Source organism: Pangasianodon hypophthalmus, chromosome 8, assembly GCF_027358585.1.
Source record: "Pangasianodon hypophthalmus isolate fPanHyp1 chromosome 8, fPanHyp1.pri, whole genome shotgun sequence".
Lineage (NCBI taxonomy): Eukaryota > Metazoa > Chordata > Actinopteri > Siluriformes > Pangasiidae > Pangasianodon > Pangasianodon hypophthalmus.
Genome location: NC_069717.1, coordinates 12814717 through 12835207, shown reverse-complemented (window position 1 = coordinate 12835207; position 20491 = coordinate 12814717). Strand labels below are relative to the sequence as shown.

The 20491-nt window shown below is 37.3% G+C and overlaps 1 protein-coding gene across 1 annotated transcript; it reads left to right on the top strand.

Moving 5' to 3' along the window:
* Positions 1-1703: 1703 nt before the first annotated feature.
* Positions 1704-18150, top strand: ccdc22 (coiled-coil domain containing 22). The gene is made up of 16 exons (XM_026926953.3): positions 1704-2091; positions 2528-2705; positions 4373-4505; positions 6921-7027; positions 7234-7318; positions 7942-8111; positions 9376-9588; positions 12572-12763; positions 13245-13364; positions 13452-13568; positions 14721-14822; positions 14954-15061; positions 15202-15297; positions 15381-15440; positions 15960-16034; positions 16922-18150. Exons 1-16 carry the CDS (start codon positions 2042-2044, stop codon positions 17033-17035), a joined length of 1920 nt encoding a protein of 639 aa, XP_026782754.2. The 5' UTR covers positions 1704-2041; the 3' UTR covers positions 17036-18150.
* Positions 18151-20491: the final 2341 nt, after the last annotated feature.

Genomic DNA, 20491 nt, shown 5'->3' with positions numbered 1-20491 from the left:
ATAACTTTTATTAGAAAAAGTTATGCTCAGTTTTGTCCATTATTACTTTTTTTTTTTAGATTATTATTTACTTAAACTGGTGACTGTGATTCAGCCTTTAATATAATGTGTGAACTCATACAAATACTGTATGTTCATGTGGATTCCTCACATAACTGAAGCATTTTAATTTAATTTTGTTCATTTTATGTAACAGTGACTTTAGGTGAGGAATTACAGTTTCTTTCCTGTTGCTAACCAATATCTTATTGTCCTGTTCAAGACAAAACAAAGGCATTATTTCCAGAATTAATAATTTGTGCTACAGATAATTTAGCACAAAAAAATACAAATAAATTATTTAAACACAAGTTCTGTTTGCATTTGATTGTTTGTCCTACTTCTAAAATTGAAGCAGTCTGGCAATGTAAAATACTTCCCATGACGGTTCAAAACAGCGTTAGAATGAAGCTAATCTCTGAATGCAATCTTGGTTGCAGTTTGTGTTTCCTCAACCATGCAACTTAATGACTGTGCCACATGTTGGAAATCTGAGTCTACCATTAAGTACACATGGGCTTTAAACATTAACAAATATTTTTTGGTGTGAGTTGAGTAACTGAGAAGTAAATAGGTACTTTGTACTCATTTACATCTTGATGAATATTTCCCGTATTCTTGTTAGATTCAAACGTGGGGTTACTCATTATGTCAGCATTACATGGCAGTCAGCCATGACTATTTCAGTGTGGTTTAGTTTCATTTAAACCAGAAGATTGATAGTTTCAGCTGGTTTTATGTGTGTGACCTGTAGAGTTAATAGACTGTAATATGGAATGTGGAATAAAATGTAGCCTAATATAAATTAATGTGAAACGACAAACAAACAAAAAAACAGTAGTGTCATGTTGTCCATTTGTTTTAGACTTGTTCTTTACAAAATTTGTAAATTATAGACAGACTATATTTTTAGTTTGTTAATACATCAAGCAAAGACAATACATTAACAAAGTTATATTATTTGCATAATTTTCACTAAGTGTACTATCTAATACAATTTCCTTTAGGGGCCTACAGATCAATAAAGAAGCACATCTATCTGATTTCAGCAACAGTTAGACAGAAGGAAATGCCTTTCCCCCTCCAGAAAAGTATTTATAACAGAAAGTTTTTGCATATTTTAGAAGGATAAAATTCTCTATGAATTAAGTAATGAAGTATGAAGAAATAAATGTAAAAAGACCTAACAGTACAGTTTATTTAGGTAACAAATGTGTTACTAAGCCGTTAATAGGAGAATTAGATAATGAATAGCGCACTATAAAAGACAACACCACAAATAAATATGCACTAATATGAAAAGCATGTTTATAAATGTACAGTATACCCTAACATATGAACTTATTGCACCATGTAAGCTTTACTTTTTATTATTTCATTGATGTAATTTTATTTTAGTCAGCAGTGTGCACTTACTTAATTTACTATCTATTTTATTTCCTGTTTCCTAATTGTTCATATGTTACTTATTTAGAATTAGACATGATTTTGGCTATTTAAAGAAAGAAAAAAAAATCAGCGCGCACGTGCTTAAGCGTCATTTGAGTCATGAGGTTCGAACACCCGGGCCTTGTGGGAAAGCGTGTTTTAATGCCATATTTGTATAACTAAAGACCATATTACTACTGGCGCGACAAAACTTCATATCCCATAGTGCACTTCGGTGGACACTCCTTGCATATGACTTCCGCTTCACTTTTAGCAAAAAAAGAGAAAAATTACACTGAACGCAAAAAGCTTGTATTTTTACCGTGTCATTTTCTTCGAGAGTATTGAGCAGCACATTAAACATCGCAGGAATTAATATTTTAAAATATAAATTATGAGAATTCAGTGGTTGTGGGTCGCTAGTGCGAATTCTACTACCGTACAGTGAAGCGATGCTAATGTCTGTTAGCTCTGAGCGAGTACACACAGCCTTATGATAGTCATTTGGTTGAATGTGGTGGGGGCTCTGGCACTGTTAGAAGATTTTGCAGCTTTATTCTGATATCTTTCAGTAATGGAAGAAGTTGACAGGATTTTAATCCATTCTCTGAGACAGGCTGGCACGTAAGTTCTGAAGATGTGAACTGTGGTTCATTTTCCAACCAATCCAATCTGCACCTACAGACCATTGAAGTTCAGTCTCTCTTGATCCATGAAATCTTTTACTCATTTTGGAAATTAGTTATATCTGCATGTTCAGTGTGCAATTAGGAAGTGCTGTTTATAACTTCCTTATGTTTATATTTCAGTAGAGACTCATTTCATCACTTGTCTCATGAGTCAGATCTTATGCTTTGGATTTCTTTATACTTGTTTTTTCCCTTCTTTGGTGGAAATTGCTTGAAAAGATTGGGTAATCTAAGTAACTGTCAGTCTGGTTTCGTGTCTGTGTGTGCATGTGTGTGCAGTAATTTCCTCCTTGCATCCTTCTACATCCTTTACATTCAGTATGCCTTAATGTTTCCTGTTAAACCCTGTACCTCTGTCCTCTGTCCTGCAGCGATATAGACGAAGATGTGCAGAGTGTTAAGCACTTCTCCAGTGAGCTCATAGTGCAGGCGGTGGTGCGATGCTTGCGTGTGATTGACCCGGCTGTTGGCAGTGGACTCTCTCCCTCGCTGCCGCCTGGCATGTCTGCCCGCTTCAGGGTGGGCATGAGCCTGGCCCAAGCCTGCCAGGTAAGAGATAGGAACTTTTGTGTCCTAATTAAACTAAATTAAAGGTAGGGCCACATGACATGGGCAAAAATATTATATTGCTGTTCTTTTGCTATGATTTATCAGAACTCCCAACAACAAAAGCATCTACAACAAGTGCATAATGATTGGTCTGGGAAAAATGCATTATTTTTGATTAACATACACTATATTGCCAAAGGTTTGTGGACACCTGATCATCACAACCATATCTGGATCTTTCCCAAACCTTGCCACAAAGTTGGAAGCAGACAATTGTATAGGATGTCTTTGTATGCTGTAGCATTACAGTTGCCCTTCACTGGAACTAAGAGGCCCAAACATATTCCATCATGACAATGCCCCTGTGCACAAAGTGAGGTTCATGAAGACATGGTTTGCCAAAGTTTGTTGTGGAAGAACTTGAGTGACCTGCAAAGAGCCCTGACCTCAACCCCAGTGAACATGTTTGGGATGAACTGGAATGCTGACTGTGCACCAGACCTCCTCACCTTACATCACTGCCTGATCTCATTAATGCTCTTGTGGCTAAAAGAGCACAAATCCCCAAAGCCATGCTCCAAAGTCTAGTGGAAATCCTTCCCAGAAGAGTGGAGGTTATTATAACAGCAAAGAGGGACTAAATCTGGAATGGGCTGTTCAGAAAGCACGTATAGGTGTAAGGGTCAGGTGTCCACATACTTTTGGCTGTATAGTGTAGTTTTATTAAATATGCCTATTCCACATATCAGTGGATCACTAGACCCTTTTAGGCTATGACTCCACGTGACTGCCATGATGTCTGGGCTAGGACAGGATAGCTTAGAACCGCGGTTCTCAAAGTGGGGTTCTTGAAGCATAGGCAGGAGGTCCATACAGTTATAATTCTTTTACACTGAAGGAAATCACAATTTACCTTTATCAAAGTTATTATATTTGATATTCTCTACTTTTAGTTCTTAGCTTTTCGACTGGTCAGAAAATACAGGCCTATAAATAATATCAACTCGAACCTAATGTGTTCTGTGAGTGGAAAGTTAAAAAATAAAAAGCTCTATAATGCCACTAAATATTACTATTTATTACACACATTTAAATATTAGGCCTAATGTTTGAGTAGATGGAAATTTATTCTACAGTTAAAGGGGGCCTTGTCTGCAAATAATTTAGTAACTTACATTATACTTACGTTAGGCTGTACCATTTAGCTATCCTCTGAGAGAGAGAGCGATAATAATACTTTGTACAAATTTCAACTACAAATGCATAGGGTTCCTAGATGAAGGTAGCAGAATAAGTTTTAGTATTGTGGTATCTCAAGTTACAAATACACAGTGTCTGTAGTTTAAAAATGTCTGAATGCATGCTTATGATACAGCTTTTGAAGTTGTCTGGCTCACAGTAAGTGGTAATTGAAGAATAGCTTGTGGAGGATGTTAGAAATAATAAAAAGGAAAATACATTTCCATGCACAGATTTACCCACAAAATAAAGCATTTTTATTTGTAAATCTTGAAAGAGATGATTCACCCTAAATTCAGTCAAGACATTTAATGAGGGATTTATGAACCCCAATTATTCCAGTCAATTTGTTAATATAGTTTTGTTACTTAAACCTCACTGAAAAGGTTTAAGATTAATAGATGATATGTCTGTCTGTCTGTCTGTAGGACTTGGGCTATAAGGGAGAGATTGGCTACCAGACATTTCTGTACAGTAATGAGCCAGAGATCCGCTCTTTACTTATGTTCCTGGTGGAGAAGCTGCCCAGAGAGAGTGCAGAGGTTTCTGACCAACCAGCAGGTATAAACCAAAACGATCGCAGTATCATTGTGCAGGATTTCCTACAGAAAAGAGTTACTGGCATAAGCTTTGTGGAAATTATGTGTAAAAAGAATAACAGTGAGTTATATTTGAATGTTGCACATCATTTCATTAATACAAAATTTGTTCAGAATGTTTTCTGAAGTGGTACAATTTGTTCTGCAAAACCTTGCTTCCATAAATATTGACACCCCACAGTTAGTATTTCGTGAGACCTCCGCTATAGAGAATAACAAGGGTCTTGCTTTTAAAATGTTTTAAGCTACTTTATATTCACAAATTTCTATATGAAACATGGTTTCAGAAGGGCTCAATCTGGAGACTGAGATGGTCATTGAAAAACATTGCTTTTGTGCAAAACAGCCCCAAAGCATCAATGGGGATCAGATGCTTATCAGAATGAATTTGCCTTTTTTTTTTTTTTTTTTTTTTTTTGAGCACTACATTTATTATTAAGTATTTTGTAGGAGCGTTAAATAAATTTGGTATTCATGAAAATCTCATAAGTTCAGAAAAACATTTGTATTCTACAAGAGCACCTGAGTTTGTGTTAATTTACACATAAGAAGACTAACTAATGTGAACTTTGAGTGATGAGCTTCAAATCATATAATTGGCATGGATTAATGTAATTTTATATAAGGATTACCTTACTCTGTTAGGTTAAATATGGAAAATGCTACACATCTATAAATTAAAACAGAGGTTCTTAACTCCAGTATACTTTGAAAGTCTCCCTACTCTTAAAACACCTAGCCCAATTCATTAAGGGCGTAATACTTAGCTGGTCAAATGGTTCAGATGTGGTATTAGCAGGGAAAACTGTACAGGGCAGGACACTGAGCTGGCGTTAGCTTACGAGGATGATTTCGCACATAACGTTTAGGTTGGAATGGAGATTTAGAAACTGTGTTTTTTTTTTTGTTTTTGTTTTTTTTTGAGTACGAAACTTGACATTCTGTTTGGTTACATATTGGCGTGCAAGAGGTCAAAAAGACATCTGGCCGACAGCCGCCAACACACTTACCAACAATTAAACATAGCCGTTTCTCAGTGTGAGGGATTTAGTGTCTGTAATCATCTGGGTAATGTTTCCATGTCAAACCACTTTCTTTTCACCTCACTTAACTCACACCTTATTTACCTACTTTTTTTGTAATACGTCTCCAGATATTTGCCTTTCAGCTGTATTTATGCTGAAATCTTTTATTAGCATAAATGTGAGTTGTCTTCCATTTCAGATTCATTTTCTTTTCACCATTTAGTGCGTTCGGCTCTCTGTGAGCTTTTATAGAGTTTTGTGGCTGTCACTAAATGCAATGCAATGCACACCCTGTTCACTTTACAGGTGATTTGCATTCATCAACATACACACATTAGTAGAATGAAAATCAGCGTTACCAAAACTTTGGAAAACTTTTTAGTTCAATTTGGCTTATGCCAACATTTACATACAGCTTTACTAAAATATTGATAAATGAGGTCCATTGTGTGTGAAATGTATTTTATACACTCATTTTTTTTGCCAATTCTCTTGAAGGCTACCAATTAGAGAATTGCTGGAGTTTATTTTGTGTTATAAAGGAGGAGTTCAGGCTTTTTCAGCTGTTATTCAGTTCTTGTTCTGATAGAATAGTAGTAATGATGGTACAGTTAAGTGCAAAAGTTTGTCCACCTAGTTTCTGGGTGCAAGAAGGAAAATAGATCTTTACAGTTTATCTGTAAATATGTAATGAAATAAAAAATTAAATCTATACCCTGGAACAAGACAACGATTCAGACATTAAGCAGAAGAAACAGGTTTCGGTCTCCTGATCCTGACTTGAAGAAAGCAGTGTAAGACATCTGGCAGCATTCAAACCAAGCCATCAGGAAGGATAAGACATCGTGTTTGAGGACTAAATTTACCAATTTTTTAACCATTTGCCACTAAATAAATGTCTTATTTCTGTATGCTGAATTTTTTTGTCTTAATTTTGTCCTAAGGCTATGCAAACATTTGCACTTAAATGTGTGTGTTCGTCTTTTGGAAAATGTCCAAAATCAACTCCATTCATCAAAGTAATAAGCTTTGTGTAATTGTGGTTTTGATGCTGTTTTTAGTTTAATAATACTCTATTGTTTGAGTTATGTCAACAATTCAAAGGGAATTCAGTTTGGTTTATTTTTTTGCACTAACCCCAAATAGAACAGTTTTGTAAAGCTGTACAATTTATAGCTATAGTTTCAAAGCCACACATCACAGACACAGCGGTGGGAGTTGCCGGATTTTTCCTGATCATTTAATGCATGCTGCGTCTTGATTTTAGGAATACTTGCATTCCTGGAATAAATAAAAACATCCAGCTTGTTTTATGCTTCCCTTTGTTTCTTTACACATTGCTCCTCTCATAGGGAAGTCTGCTCTCCTGCAGAAAGCCATTGCAGCCCAGATTAAAGCTCAGCTGGCAATGCCTTGGCTCCCTCCATCCTGCCGACTGCCCCTGCACCGCAAAACCCAGGTACAACATGACCACTGAGGGTGGGCTGCGGTGTTTTACATTGAAGTATAGCAGTTTAAATGTTTTATATAAATATATACAGTAATTTTTACAAAAATCTGTTCTTTGAAGCCTATCCTTTTAATGAAAATTTGTCTTAACCATGTTGATAGATATCTATCTAAGTTCCTTTATTAACAATTGTAATAATGGGAATTGGTCTTCAGAGCCCTGGTCCATGTCACAGTTTCCATGCCCAGCCACTGAGTCTCCCATACTCACTGAAAGTTCCTGCCAAGAAACAGTCTAAAGGTACATTCATATGCTTTTTTTTTTTCTTTTTCATCTGTGCTCAAATTGTTGTAGACTAATTTCACTGAGAAAGCAATCCTCTAATTCAGGGGTCATCAACTGGTGGACCGCAGTCTGGATGAGAAATGAGCTAAATATTTCAGCAGACAGAACAGAATACTGAAAAAAATATACTGTAGCTAAACGTACGAAAAAAAAACTGGCTGTACTTTTGTATCTAACTGACTCTAGTTTCGTAAATGTGAACGTGGCTACTGTAGCAGATCTAGTGGAAAACCTTCCCAGAAGAGCAAAGTGAACTAAATCTGGAATGGGATGTTCAAAAAGTGTGTATGAGTGTGACGGTCAAGTGTTCACAAACTTTTAGCCATATTAGTGTATGTGTCATCTGTTCAGAGTGCGAGTCAAAAGCGATAACATGAAGCACCATGATGAAACAAAACACAGCCACTTGATATTTATAGCCATAAACTAATCATAAATGGTTCAGGATAAAAGGTAACTGTTGTCGCTATTTAGTAGTGTTAATTGCTTATCCAGACCTTTGTAAGCAAAGAGTTTTGTATAACTGGTCCTTTTTAGTTGAATATCTCTTCTCTAATGCTTGTATAAATTTCTCTCAGAGGTGAAAGAGTATTGGAGGGAGTATTTGCTGCCTGTGACATCTCAGCCTTCTCAAGCTGCCTCAGTGCCTGCTTCTCTGTTGGAGAACCATGTTTCGGAGCTCAGCGCAGCACAGGAGTGGGAGAACGAGTGGAACAGCCAAGGCCTTCTCTCCAGACTCACTCCTGAGGTACACTCCTAAATCACTATAAACACAAGCACATAACAGAGCTGCACGCCAAGTCAGTGATGTCATGTTGACCAAGGAACATTTCACAGTTTCTTATGAACAGAAATGGAATATACTTAACTAGATTTCATGAATATATATTATTCAGGTATTCATTTAAATGATTTATACTTTACCTAAATATAATTAAAAATGTATATAAATACCTACTTTTTTACTTTTGAGACCAAACAAGGACTCGTAAAATTATGACTTTCTGGCTTGGCTACCAATCCAATAAATTTCATTTTTGTGTATTCAAACTTTTGGACTACATCTAGTCAAACTACATCTTTACTACATCCAGATAAATCCATGGCAGTATCCAGTATTTATGCATACCATAACCAGTCATCTTGCCAAGACTGATTGCCTCAAGTTACATTTGCTCTTTATTCATTTATAGTTACTGTAATGAAAAAAAATCATGATATTGTACATTCAAATGAATGAGGGCTATGTGATGGATAAAAACATTAGCACCACCTTGAAATCTTTCATAAGAGTTGAGGCATGTGAATAGGTTTGAATTTGTGAAAAGTGTTAGGAGAAATTAGTTAAAATAATTTATACTTGTGTGGATAAATTTTAACTTTCAGTCAAGAATAATTTTGATTAGCTACTTCATGTAGATACTTTCACATAATTATAATTATAACTCTTCTGTACTTGTTCTGTGCTTAATGGTTTTTATCCAGAGCAGCTCAAAATAACCCTGATCCGTTTTCATTTCTGGGGATTGTGTTAAGTTTGTTTCTGTTCTGCCTCCCCTTATAGCTCAGTGGTAAAACCAGAGATAAACACGTATCGGAGGTGCACAGTGCTGTTTCTGTCACATTAATGTGACATTCAGCATTCTCAGACCTGTCTGCTAACCCATCTCTCTGCTGACATTTCACACTTGATGTCGATATTCACCCTGTTTTCAGACTACAAACAGACCACTTGTCTGTGCTGTGGCAGCTATTCCTGTACCTGAAAAAGTCAACAAGTGCTAATCCTAGCTGATATTTACGAGAATTTTGTGCTTCTTCTGAATGCCATTAGTGTAAATCAGACAGAGTGAGGTAGGAAGGAATAAAAATACTATGTCGTTTCACAGTGGTTCTCGGATAGGTTCATCTCCTGTAAAGCTGGCAGTTACCTGAGCTCTTACTCATTTTATATGGAATTCACATGGAGGACAGATAAAGTGCGTCTCTCTCTCTCTCTCTCATTTCTACAGGATTATCGTTCGAGGAAAAGATTGCGGCTGCAGAAGCGAATAGAGGAGCAGCTGAGGGCGGCTGCTCAGCCTCGGCCTGACACACACAACGCCACACGTTCGACCTCTGACCTTTCTGAGCTGTTAAACTCCTTTGCGGGGGCTACAACAGGAGGTGATATCTTGACCAAAGGCACACGCTTCACCCACTCCGAGAAATTCACCTTCACACAGGTACATATCAGCTTGTGCTTTTCAAGAAGCTTTCCTAGACAGTAAATTCCCTTAGTCTTCTTTAGAGCTTGCGTCTGGCAAAAAAAAGTGTTCCCAGATTACAGAATGCTGAATTAGGATCTGATGTTGGGGCTTACACAGTGTGAAAGTATTTTTGGATAGCCGTGTATAAACTTCTCTCCTCAACCTTGTTAAAGAAATAAGCCAGTGAATACATACAATGGATATAAAAAGTCTATATGCTCCTGTTAAAATGGCGGGTTTTTGTGAAGTAAAAGAACAACACTAAGATAAATCATGTCAGATCTTTTCCCACCTTTAATGTGCAATTGCAAAGTACACAAATAAAGTGAAAAACAATCAGAAACTTTTTAGGGAAAAAATAAAAATAAAAAGCTTAAAATAACCTAGTTGCATAAGTGTGCACACCCCAAAACTAATACTTTGTGGAAGCACTTTTTGATTTTATTACACCACTCAGTCTTTTTGGGTAAGAGTCTATTAGCGTGGCACATTTTGACTTATAATATTTATAATATATATAAATAGCTTATAATATTTTTTCCACTCTTGCAAAAACATTCCAGATCTGTCACATTGTAAGGGCATCTCCTGTGCACAGCCTGCTTCAGGTTACCCCACAGATTTTTAGCTGGATTCAGGTCTGGGCTCTTTCTAGGTCATTCAAAAACATTTGATGTTTTGGTTAAGCCATTCCTTTGTTGATTTGGATGTATGCTTTGGGTCATTGTTGTACTGAAAGGTGAAATTCCTTTTCATCTTCAGCTTACTAGCAGACACCTGAAGGTTTTGCACTAAAATCGACTGGTATTTGTAGCTATTGTTGATTCCCTCCGCCTTGATAAATGCCCAAGTTCTGGCTGAAGAAAAGCAGCCCTAAAGCATGATGCTGCCACCACCATGCTTCACCGGGTATATGGTCTTCTTTTGGTGCTTTTTTTTTGCGCCAAACCTTTTAGAATTATGGAATAATTATACCTTTTGGACCATAACACATTTTGCCACATGGCTTGTGGTGATTTAGTTGGGCTTGGATGTTTTTTGTGAGATATGCGAAGAATACAACAGATTGTTGTCACATGCAGAGCGTAATCAGATATTCCTACAGCTCCTTGAATGTTGCCGTTGGTATATTGGCAGCCTCCCTGGTGAGTTTTTGTCTTGTCCTTTTGTAAATTTTGGAGGGATGTTCTGTTCTTGGTGTTGCTGTGGTGCTCCATTTTCTGCAAGTGTTGATGATGGCCTTCACGGTGTTCCATGGTACATCTAATGTTTTGGAAAAAAAATTTGTACCCCTCTCCTGATCAATTCCTTTTGACAGTGGGACCCTGTACACGCCTCGTAAGCTCTTTGCAGACCATGGCTGGTTCATTGGTTCATTCTGAACACAGCCAGATCCCCAGTAGGAAAAGGGTGTGCATACTTACGCAACCAGGTTATTGTAACTTTTTTTTTTTTTTTTTTCGTATTTTTCCTCTAAAATATTTCTGATTGTTCTTCACTTAATTTTTATACTTTATAATTTCATATTGAGGGTAGGAAAGGTTCTGATTTATCTTGGTTTGTTTCATCACAAAACCTTGCCATTTTAACAGTGGTGTGTTGATTTTTATATCCACTGTAAACTTAGTTGTAAGTCAAACTAGACAGCTAAGGATATTTTAGCTATCTAGCTTGCTTTGGCCATATTCTGTAACTTGTAATTTTCTATAATGTTAGCATGTTTGTTTGGGGATAAACCTTTACAGCTAGCTGTAGGGATTGTGTGATTTTGTAAACCAAAAAATTAATGTGTTTTTCAAAAGAAATCTGATCATCACTTTGTTTGATATGAAAGCTTACCAATTTCCTGTTCAACTTCATTTTTAAGAGTTGCAAACACTAGCTATAGGATTAGCTGTAGTAACTCTAAGATAGACCTGAAGTGTTTAAAAAAAAATATTAATTTCTTATACATGATAGGAAAGCATTTGAATTAAACCTCTGTCTTTAGGCATTTAGGACTAGCAAAGGTAACCCCAGACCCTGTGCTTCTTTCTAGCTAACTTTCTAGCTAATGGTGGTTAGTGGTTAGCATGTAGGCTTTTCAGGGAGAACAGCTGTGCTTTTTTATCACTAAATAAATTTGGTAATTTGGGTCAATTTTGTGAGAGGCTGTAGTTTACTCTCCACAGAATCAATTATGGGGTCGACATTTGACAAACTAATGCTGCTAACCGCTTGGCAACATTTAGAAAAGTGTGAGTAAAACAGCGGAAATCCAAATTGAGCAAATTAAAATCAGCACAATCTCACAATGCAAGGGTTGATTTTTATGGTTAAGGAACTGCTAGTGTTTTTTTTTTTGTAACAGAATTGATCTTAATGTATCAAAACAAAATATCATATTTATAATTATAAATATGATGTGTAGAAATGCATTTTCCCTGGGGTAAAAATAGGAAGTGAAGTGAAGTGACTTGTGGCCAAGTATGGTGACCCATACTCGGAATTTGTGCTCTGCATTTAACCCATCCAAGTGCACACACACACACACACACCGTGAACACACACCCGGAGCAGTGGGCAGCCTTTTTTTGCTGCGGCGCCCGGGGAGCAGTTGGGGGTTCGGTGCCTTGCTCAAGGGTCTCACCTCAGTCGTGGTATTGAGGGTGGAAGAGAGCGCTGGTCATTCACTCCCCCCACTTACAATCCCTGCCGGACCCGAGACTTGAACCCACAACCTTCAGGTTCACCTTCGGGTTGCAAGTCCGACTCTCTATACATTAGGCCACGACTGCCCCCTACAGGTCACCATATTTTAAAAATTATAGTATTTATTAAGAGAGATGTGCATTAGAAGTGACGTCATGAATGTCAGTACAGCATAAAATAATGGTATACCATTTCTTTATCATTCTGTGATGCCTTTCACCCCCTAGCGGCTATATGAAAACAGACACAAGGTGTCTTTATTATGCAGGAACCTGAAAAAGCCGCTCAGCAGATGGCAGCAGCAGCAAGTGCACTTCCCAGCTCCCACCAATCTGAGGAGGACCTAAAGGCCCAGCAGGAGGCAGAATTCACTGCACTCCAGCAGCAACTACAGCAGCTTTCTGTCCAAATGGAGGAGGTGGGCGGGGACATAAAACAGCTCACAGTGTCTATTCACCAGGTAATGACTGCTGCTTGCTCTGAATAACTTTCCTGAGCAGTAATATGATCCTGCAATCCTGTGCTGTGTACTCCATCTAAAGTTATGCACTATAGTGAACTATGCATTATGTACTCATGCACTTTCCATTTCAGAATTCATGTGTGAATGCTCTGTTTTGTTTTTTGTTCATTTGATTCTTGCAAATATTAGCAAGCTTAGTATCACTTTTAAACACTTTACACGTAATTGCCTTAGTAAAATATATCATTGTTTTGTTAATGAAAGAAATAAATTATAATAACAAGGTGAAAGTGATATGTGATATTAAGTAAATGTTACAGACTGCCTGTGATGATCTTTCGAATATCTTTTTATAAGAAGAGAGTAAAACCTGAAAACTGTGCGTTTGGTTTTCAGCAGTGCCGATTAGATTTCCAGACATGTGACATTTGGACGTAATACCTGAAAATCATATGTTTATATGAATTTGGTTTGGTAGGTGTCAGATGAGCTGAAACAGAGAGAGGTACACAATTTGGAGAAGGAGAACACCATCAAGGTGAAAAAACAGACCATTGACCTCCTACCAGATGCTGAGAACAACCTGATCAAATTACAGGTATGAGAGCCGTCCTCATAAACCATGGTGTCTAACATTACTTAACATTACTGAAAATGTCCTGCATTCTCACTGTGTGTGTTTCAGAGCCTGGTGGAGGCAAGCTCTAAGCGAGTGGTTCATTTGGCCTCACAGTGGGAGAAACACAGAGCACCACTTATTGACGAACACCGCCGACTCAAAGAGCTCTGCAGTAATCGAGAGGTGCAGCCACTTTATATATACTACTCGTTGTCCTGTCCTTTAGTGTAAAGAACATATTGCTGAGATTATTATTGATTATTATTGATTAAGACCGGTCATTTTTGTACATATATGCTAGGGATTTACCTTCTGCCTAATTTAAATTTTTTGAATATCGATAAGAGTAATAAATGGATATTTAATTGACCGCTAGAAGTGGGAAGAATAAAAAAAAAAAAGCATACTTAATAAGTTGTAATCGATCATTTTTTCACTGCAATTAAACTTGCCTCCTGTTGGTGGTGACATGGGTGTTTGTTTTACAGACTTTAGAGAAATAATGAATATAAAAATTAAATGCACAGGAAAAGCTTTACTGAATGACAGCTTTACTGGGTGGTGCCAGCTTTAATATTTTAGCATGTAGCCTTACTACAGCAGCGCATACTCTGGCACAGCAAAAGTTAGCTGCCACAGATTTTGTGATGAACGTTACTGGAAATTTTGACACTTCCCTGGGATGGGTCAGAAATGAGGAAGCAGGAGGCAGGCTACGGACAACTCAAAGCGCTCATTATTTTTGCTTTCACTACACATACGCATGCACACACATGCTTCTGTGCTGCTTGGCTCACTCTCTCTGGCTTGTTATGAGAAACCCTGAAGACACACGTTTAGGAGGTTCAAAAAAGACACAAGTAAACTCAGGCCAATAACACAAAGGTGAGAATTATTACACATTACCTGCTGGTTCTACCCCCTTTCTCTCCGTCCACAGCCGACGCTCGACCGCACACCCGCTGCTACAGAAATGTATTATCCCATCCCACAACCACAAGCTTCATACCTGATATATATTTCATTCATATATATACTCCCACCTCCCTGAGAGTAAAAACCACCAGAGATTTTTCAGTTCCACTGCACCTCTAACGTTCTCACACCAACCCTACTGCTCTCTCCATCAGAATAATACCAGACACAGCTTCTCTTTTTCATATTTTCTCACTGCTTTTGTCTAGAATACTAGAACAAATACTCTTATAGTAATTTCAGTGTTCTTGCACCTCATATAATTTACTGGTTATTCAGACACCTGTGTACACACCTAATATGTGCATACATTGATGAGATGTGTGTGGAACAATTACCATTATTCAAATCTGTTATTAGATGGAGTCTTCCAGAAAGTTATCTGAAATCAAAGACCTTCATGATAAAATCCGACAGTCTGCTGAAGAGGCCAAAAAGAAGGAGAGCCTATATAAGCAGCTGGTAGGAGCTTATCGTATAATTGTATTATTGTAAAATTATTAAAGAAAAACATATTTTTTGTACATATTCAGTAATTTGTCTTCCTGTTTTATAATGTGTTCTACATTCCTTTCCCCGTGCTACTCATGCAGATCACGGAGTACGAGACTTTGCCTAAGGATGTCTCCCGCTCAGCCTACACTATGAGGATCCTGGAAATTGTTGGCAACATTAAGAAACAGAAGGAGGAAATCACAAAGGTCTTTATTTATTAATTATTCAGTCCCTGTGTAAGGATATTTTAATTATTTTGATAGCTTTAATGTCTTACTGTGGTTTATCAATACATTCGAATTGCTGGAGTTTGAACTGTGGTTACAAATTTGCTTGTGCGTGGCAGATTTTGTCAGACACTAAAGAGCTGCAGAAAGAGATTAACGGACTTACAGGAAAGCTCGACAGAACGTTTGCTGTAACAGATGAGCTAGTTTTTAAGGTAAGTCCTTAGTAAATGAGTAACTGAAACAGTTCACATGGGGTAATGCTTATCTAATCTGTGTTTCTGTTTTGATATTACAGGATGCCAAGAAAGATGAATCTGTTCGTAAATCATATAAATACCTGGCTGCCCTACATGAGGTAAAGGCACATTGAACATAGTTTAAAAAAAAAAATCAGTAGTTATATTACTTATATACACTCACTGGTCACTTTATTAGGAACACCTGTATGCCTGGTTATTCATGCAGTTCTCTAATTAGCCGATACTCAAACCAGCCTCTCTGGCACCAGCAACCATGCCACAGTCAAAGTCACTGAGATCACACTTGGCCCCATTCTCCTGTTTGATGTGAATATTAACTGAAGTTCCTGACCTGTGTCTGCATGTTTTAATGCAGCAATTGGCTGCTTGGATAATTGCATGAATAACCAGGTTTACAGGTGTTCCTAATAAAGTGGATGGTGAGTGTATGTAAATACTGTAAGCATATTCCTGCATGTCAGTGTGTGTTGAACTGTTTAGGGACCAGAACAGGAAATAAGGGATAGTTGCTCAACTATGTTTGCTGTTGTCTAGTACATGAATAAACAAAGACCTTAGGTGTGGTTTCCTGTGAATTTCTTACTTTTTCTTTGATTAACTTTTTTTCCTCTCAGAACTGCACCCAGCTTATTCAGACCATTGAGGACACAGGCAGCATCATGAGAGAGATCAGAGATCTGGAGGAACAGGTGTGTGAACTTTGTTCTACTAGTGTGTTGCATTAATTGTCCAATCACATCTTAAATCCTTCTACATTAGGAACATTAGGAATTCTTGATCTGACCATTTTTTGTGTGGCACAAATATGCTTAGTGGTACACTATCCTCTAACCAGGAATATTCATCTCAAATTTGTTAAGGTCCAGCTGGATAAGTAGCTAACGACTAAATGGTGTCAATAGTTTCCTTTTGATGCCATTAGTGATAAGTTCATGGGTATAAATGGCTATAAAAATGGCTGTATATATGGCTGTTAAAAAAAGAGACTATAATAAGTGTTGTGTTTATTTCATACTGTTTCACATTACCACTTTTGAATAATGCAACAGATGAGACATCTGTTTTGTACCTGAGGCAGAGAATAAATGCATACTTCTCTGTCCAGTCGCCTTTAAAAGTTTTTATTGTCAAATTTGTTTCTTTTGAACAAGCAATGTCGTCACTTCGATAATCGGACCAGAGAGAGTAAATAAATTTTTTTCAAAAATCTATGAAATTCTGTGAAAACTATTCTTTTTACCAATGAACTGCTAGTACTTATTTTACATACATGCACGATAAAGCACAACAGAAGATCACCGCTGAAGAGTCACTGAACTGCAGGCAGTTTTCGTCCAGACACTGCTCGATTATTCGGCAGCATTGTTCAAGTGCTCATTTTGATTTATATAAATACTTTGCTGGATCTGCAACTGGACTGTAGTTATTTGATTCACTAGAAACCAAAGATTAGATATACTTAGCTTTGCACTCATTAGTATCATTCATCTCAATATGCAATCAAAATATTGTTAGAATGGTGTATATATAAGAATTGTTTTACCCGTGCTCACTCTCTTGTCCCTTCTTTCTGTAGATTGAGACTGAAAATGGTAAAAAGACTGTTAGCAACCTGGAAAAGATTCTGGAAGACTACAAGGCTATTCGACAAGAAAACTCTGCCCTAGCTGCTAAGATAAGAGAAGGCTAACTCAACCGGGGAAGTGTTTACTGGGACTATACAGACACTATGATCGGCTCTAATGGTAAAGCTAGTGTCACTCCATCTCCAAGCTCATGAGCCATCCGTGATCTCTATTAATTCCAACCCAAACACCTACAAAGCCGCTTTTGGCTGGAGATGTGGACACAATACTCTTTTGTATCAAAATGACAGAAATTTAGTTTGTTGTGAAAAGGTTGGCACCATTTGAATGTATTCTGATCTTCTGCTTTTCCCCTCATTTGGCCTTGACAACAGTGGTTCAAGGAGGATCGGTACGTGCTTTGCCTGTAAATACACAATGACAACTTTATTGTGTAGCCAAAAATGTCCATTAACTGTGACCCCAATTTTGTTTTTATTGAGAGCACTGGAATATTACAGAGAAATGGTTAAATTTGGGAAGTGATCAATTAGTTCAAAAATATTTTCAGTGGGAAGCATCTTATGTAGCATCTATGCTATGTAAGATCTTGCATAACATCTACGTAGGGTCTTGCACATGGTTTTGAGCTGCGATATGAATTTGCAAGCAGTGACTTAAAGTCATATAGTTGAGTAGTGTATCATTGTCTTTAACTGTCAAGCCAAGAACAGCACTGATTTTTCCCTACATCTCATATGCTGAGAGAATTAGGACTAACTATAATTCCAATCAAGTATTATCTCAAAATGACCCTTGTAGATAGAGCCAATCTCTAATGTGTTTGATTTTAGAGATACCACACAAAAAACAATGGATGCCAATTTCTTTTTAATCAATGTGTCTTATGTGGATAATTAGTCGAGTCAAACAAATAAATTGTCCATGTTTCTTGTACTGCAAATTTTCTGCATTATCGGTGGCAGAATGGTTGACTGCAAAATAGCTGGAGAATAAAAAATTTGGCCCTGTTGAATGCTCCAATTAATGTGCAAAAATTGAGTAAATGTGTGTTTTTCCACAAACGAATGGTTTAGAAAATACAGCTTCTTTTATACCATTGTGAGATTCTTGTCACTCATTTGATTAAAAAGAATGCAAAAAAGTATTAGTGAAATGTATTTCAAATTTTGTGTACTTTTGCATACTGATATAATAATACATCCATTAATGCATCATATGTGTTTTGTATTTCCTCTCAAATATTTCTCGTATAAGGTTTTTGTGTCTATATGAGAAATGTCCTTGCAAACACAAATGTGAGGTGGAAACATACGGGTTATTGACCCTCTATGTCTAGGAGTTGTGCTGAGGCCAGTGTGCATGAGGGCACATTCATCAGCTGGGCTCCTAATCAGTAAGAGAGGACAGACCATGGATAAGGACACAGAGACAGGAAGCTTTTGCTTAATTCTTATCAGTTTCTTGAAATGTCGAGATTGACGTTTCAGGACAAAAATCTAGCATAGTTTGTCAAAGGAAAAATTGACATGTATCCCTTGCAACACTGCAACAATTTTGATACTGCTTTTTATGTTACTTCTATTTATTGAGAGACTCTTTTTCTTTTTCATTCATTCTTTTTCTTTTGTCCAGATTCTAGATGGCTAGAGAGAAGTGAGTAAAGAGAATTTTATTTTATTAGAACCACCCAGATATTTGCACACAGTGTTGCAGGTTAACTGCAACACTTTTCTATGTCAAGGCTTATTCTAAATCAGCACAATGGAGATCTTTCTTATGGATGTTATAGTAGAGACCCAGAGTCGATCTTTAGGGACAACGAACCAAAAAAAAAAAAAAAAAGTGATTTCTTTTGAATATTGTTCATAATTAGCAGAAGAAGTGGCATCAGTTTTGGAGGGGTGTAAGGCTTTTACTGCAGCTACATCCATCTATGAAGGATGGTTTTAACGTCAAAATATATATTTATTTAGTGATTTGAGGTCACAAATGGCAAAGCTTGTTTCCATCCATGTGCCTACATCCCTAAATGTAACATAGCTTTGATAATGACGTTTTTGAATAGCTCACACCGTACCTTCCAAGATCCTGCGTCTTGCACATACAGGTGAAAAAGTGGCCAAAAATGAAGTGCAAATAAGAGAACATTGCAAAAACAAATAACAGAAATTAAACGCAAATAAAAAGTATATCATACAGCACTCAGGAATAAAGCATTCAGAGCTGAAAAGCGAAATGCATAAGCTTTGTATTCTATTCTAAATGGATCCCTACTCCCTTTATAAGTAAAGTAATGGTTCCTTAAACCTTTATAGTGGTTGGAAGTTGGAAATAGAATAAATGTTTTTTTTCTAGCTAATCTACACACAACACTTAACAAGGTCAAAGTAAAAGCTAAAAATAAAACATTTCTAACATTATTTAAAATGAACTACAATATCTTGGTTTGAGAAACATATACCCCCTTTGCTAGAACATGACTTAAACAATCTCTGGAATAACCAACTGCCTTCACGGTCATAAAGTCACTTAAATTTTTTAACACCTGTTTGACTTGATAGCTTGAATAAAAACAGCTTTTTACTATGGCCCTTCATTCAAGATCTACACAAAGTCAGCAGCATGGGAAAGGTACACATCAGGTGAGAGATATAAAAAGATTTCCTAGGCTTTGAAGATATCCCAACGCACTATTGTGCATGGCACCACCCACAGCCTGCCATAATCTGTCCGTTCATCGAAACTAGATGACCGGGAAAGAATTCACTTGGTCAGAAAGGCCACCAGGAACAAATGGCAACTTTGAAAGACCTACAGGATTTTATGGCCAACAGAGGAAAACATGTGCATCACACAACAATATCAAAGATATTGCACAAATGTGGCCTGTATGGGAGGGTGACAAAAAAAAAAAACATTTCCCTAGAATGTCCATCTGCAGTCCCATTTGAAGTTTGCACGAAGACACTTGAAAGATCCTGCAACAAACAGGCAGAAGGTTTTGTACTCAGATGAAACCAAAGTAGAACTTTTTTGCCCATCACCAAAGCAACACAATTCCCCTGTGAAGCATGGTGGTGGATGCATAATGTGGTAGGGATGTTTTTCTCATCTCCAGGGACTGGGGAATTTGTTAAGGTTGAGGGGAGGATGAATGCAGTCAGGTACAGGAAGATTCTGGGGAAGAATCTGATGAAATCTGCAGAACGTCTGAAAATGGTTTGGAAATTCATATTCCAACAGGACAATGATCCCAAGCATAAGGCTAAAGAGTGTAATACATGATGGAGTGTATTGCTACGAACAAAGTGGATATTCTGGAGTGGCCTAGTCAAAGCCCTGACCTAAAGCCAACTGAAAATCTATGGAATGACTTGAAGGTTGCTGTCCATCAGCAAAAACCAACTAAGCTCTCCCATCTTGAACAATTCTGCAAAAAGGAGTAGGGAAAGCTCTCCAAATCTAGGCGTGCCAACCTTGTGAAGAACTACCCAAAAAGGACTATTAGCTGTCATTGCTGAAAAGTGCCTCTTCCAAGTATTGACTCAGAGGGGAGT

What these genes read in the sequence shown, in the direction of transcription:
- ccdc22 (XM_026926953.3), top strand. Translation starts at nt 2,042, where the DNA reads ATGGAAGAAGTTGACAGGATTTTAATCCATTCTCTGAGACAGGCTGGC. An exon ending in GGTTTCTGACCAACCAGCAG is followed by an intron (nt 4,506 to 6,920) that starts GTATAAACCAAA and finishes CTCCTCTCATAG; the next exon opens with GGAAGTCTGCTCTCCTGCAG. An exon ending in CCCTGCACCGCAAAACCCAG is followed by an intron (nt 7,028 to 7,233) that starts GTACAACATGAC and finishes ATTGGTCTTCAG; the next exon opens with AGCCCTGGTCCATGTCACAG.